At 66.5% G+C, this 2,795-nt stretch overlaps 1 protein-coding gene across 1 annotated transcript; it reads right to left on the bottom strand.

Annotated features, from left to right (window-relative positions):
- Positions 1 to 809: 809 nt before the first annotated feature.
- Positions 810 to 2,044, bottom strand: LOC114229029 (interferon-induced transmembrane protein 3-like). The gene is made up of 2 exons (XM_054725602.1): positions 1,729 to 2,044; positions 810 to 1,124 (listed from the first exon to the last, which is right to left on the bottom strand). Exons 1-2 carry the CDS (start codon positions 1,912 to 1,914, stop codon positions 936 to 938), a joined length of 375 nt encoding a protein of 124 aa, XP_054581577.1. The 5' UTR covers positions 1,915 to 2,044; the 3' UTR covers positions 810 to 935.
- Between the last annotated feature and the right edge of the window lie 751 nt (positions 2,045 to 2,795).

The raw sequence follows: 2,795 nt of genomic DNA, 5'->3' as shown, positions 1-2,795 counted from the left end.
CTGAACGGGGACTGACCGAGAACCAGCGGGAGCAGCTGCTGCCCACAGACCAGAGCCCGCAGCCCCACCTCGCCCGCAGCTGGAGCCCAGGCGAGCCGGGTCCAAGGGCAAGGCTCCTGCAGAGGGGTCACCTCCCTGACCAGCCCCGGCCACCTGGCCCCAGCCTCTCAGGCGCCTGTGCAGGGCCTGGGTTCGAGGTGAGGATGGCTCCAGCCCACCTGCATCCGGGCCCTGGCAAAGGCTCAGGCCCAAAGCCCGAGGGCGCCCGTCCCTGGGAGACCCTTCCTGGCACCGGCAGCTCCAGCCAGCAGGCCCAGGCGGTTTGGTGGGAGGACCGGTCCTTCCTCTCAGGGTTTCTGTCCATCGAGGCTGAGGCCTCTGTCCCTCCAGGGCCACTGGCTGCCCCTCACCCTGCCCCCTGCAGAGGAGCAAGGACAGAGCTGGTGGGCTGGAGGGCGGGTCAGGAGGGGCTGGGGCCTGGGCTGCACCCCTGCACCCACGTGCAGACACCGCGGTCTCCAGAGGACCCGCCAGCCGCCCTCACCCAGCACCACTGCTCCCAGCCCCTCGGAGTCAGCAAGGCTTGTCCCGGGGCCAAGGGTGATCTGGCCCAGTGCCCCTTGGGTCAGGGTCAGACACTGGGAAGGAGGGGACCCCTCCTAGGCCCCTGGTCCAGCGGCTGCTCCCAGCTGGAGGCCAGAAACCAGGGACATCTGAGAAAGTGCCAGGACCCTCCGAGCAGCAAGGGGGCCTGTCTCAGGGGCGGGCTGGGGACTGGGCAGTGCCCCGGCCCAGGGAATGCCAGATGGTCACGTACAGGCGCACTTTATTGAGCTCAGCTGCAGACAGGTGTGTGTACAGGGGCAGGGTGAGGGGTGGGCGCCTGGGCGGGGCCAGCGGGGGGTGGGAGGACTCGGCACCTGCCGTGGCAGCGACTAGAAGCCGCCTCCGTAGGGGTTCTGCTGCACTGCATGGATGACTCCCGGGAGCACAATGACCAGGAGAACAATGAGTCCGATGGTCATCAGGATGCCCAGGATCACGGCCCAGATGTTCAGGCACTTGGCGGTGGACGCATAGCTCTGGGCGCCAATCACGTCTCCCACCATCTTCCGGTCCCTAGACTGGGGGAGGAGAGATGGTGAGGGGTCTGGACGGGCCCTGGGGACAGCCAGGTGCTGTGACTCAGCCCCCACCTGCCTGCTCCCCGCCCAGACCAGCCTCCACCTGCCCTCAGCCAGGTCAGATACCCCCTCCCTGTTCCCTGGAGCCTGAGCAGGCCAGGCCAGGGGGCCTCCCTCACAGCCTCTCAGCCTCCCCAGAACCTCAGGGCCCCCCTCCCGCCCCTTCGCAGGGCCCCAGGGATCTGGGTTTTCTGAGAACTTTTGTTCTCCAGCCAGAGCCCTGAGGCCACATGGAGTCAGAGGAGCGTAATTTCTGGCTGATCAACAGGATATTCCTTGGAGTCCAGGGGACAAAGGCTGATCCTGCCGCCCCCAGGCAGCCTCACCGTGACCTTCACACTCACACACACACACACACACACACACACACACACACTCACACACACTCACACACACACACACACACACTCATACTCACTCATACACACACACACACACGCACACACACTCACACACACGTGGGCTCCCCACCCCAAGGCCGCCGGGCAGCAGACCGGTGGGGGCTCGCCCTCGCTTTCCGGGGAAGCCCCGCGCACACACCCACCTTCACGGAGTAGGCGAACGCCACGAAGCCCAGGCAGCAGGTGTTGAAGAAGAGGGTGTTGAACAGGGACCAGACGATGTGGTCGGGCACCGCCGTGTCCGCCTGGACGTTGACCACGGTGGACATCACGGGCCCCGAGTTCTGGGGACCCCCCATGAAGGTCACCTCGTGTTCCTCCTTGATCATCTCCGGTTTGGGGAGCAGGTGGGGTCCCAGGTGAAGAATGTGGACGCGTCCTGAGTCAGAGCCCGGAGCAGAGTGGCTGCAGCTGCTGGGATTGTGGTCAGGCCCCTCCCTCCTGGGGGAGTTCTGATTTCTCTAAGTTTCCATTTCCTGATCTTTTCAAAATTAATGGTCTGGCTGGGTGTCAGGGGGTGGGACACACGCTCTTGTTTTGCTCGGATCGGGTGGGAGGAAATCCCGAGGTCTCCCGTCTTCGTGTGAGTTTCCTGTCTGTCACTCATCCCAGGCCTTCTCTCCTCAAGGAGGCCTTTCCCAGCCCGCAGCCTCCGCTCCTCCCCCAGCCCAGGCCCACGCCTGTGAGGTCCCCCCCCCCCCGCAGGGCCCTCCCTGTTGTCCGTGGACCCCACACTCCAGCCCAGCGTGAGCCCGCCCCACAGCCCACCCTCATGGCACAGGCCGCTCCGCCGAAGCACACGCTGCGGGTGGGGCGGCTGCCTCCTGGTTGGGCCTGGACCCAGCAGCCCAGGTTGCCTGTCCCAGGGGACCCTGCAGCCTGCAGGCCCTCTCTGGCAGGGGTGGGGGCCGTGAGCAGGGACATGGGCGCTGGATGCCGGAGGAGGCGGCTGGGGTGGGAGAGGGAGGATGCGGGGCACAGGGCAGCATTTCACATCAGGCCAAATGCTGGAGGGGAAGGATGGGGCGCACGGGCCGCCGCGCCTTCCCGGGACCCTCTGTCCTCCTGCCTCAGCGCACCCCGTGGCCCTGTGTGGGCTTCGGCCAGAGGTGTTACCTGTGCTGAAGCGGGTCCAGTGTGGTCGCCGCTGACGGGGACCCTGCCCCTGTCCCTCCCCCACCACCTGCAGGAGCCCAGGCGGGGACCACGC

Source organism: Eptesicus fuscus, chromosome 13 (genome assembly GCF_027574615.1).
Source record: "Eptesicus fuscus isolate TK198812 chromosome 13, DD_ASM_mEF_20220401, whole genome shotgun sequence".
Lineage (NCBI taxonomy): Eukaryota > Metazoa > Chordata > Mammalia > Chiroptera > Vespertilionidae > Eptesicus > Eptesicus fuscus.
This window is presented reverse-complemented; position numbering and strand designations above follow the sequence as displayed.

What these genes read in the sequence shown, in the direction of transcription:
- LOC114229029 (XM_054725602.1), bottom strand. Translation starts at nt 1,914, where the DNA reads ATGATCAAGGAGGAACACGAGGTGACCTTCATGGGGGGTCCCCAGAAC. An exon ending in CGTTCGCCTACTCCGTGAAG is followed by an intron (nt 1,125 to 1,728) that starts GTGGGTGTGTGC and finishes CTCCTCCCCCAG; the next exon opens with TCTAGGGACCGGAAGATGGT.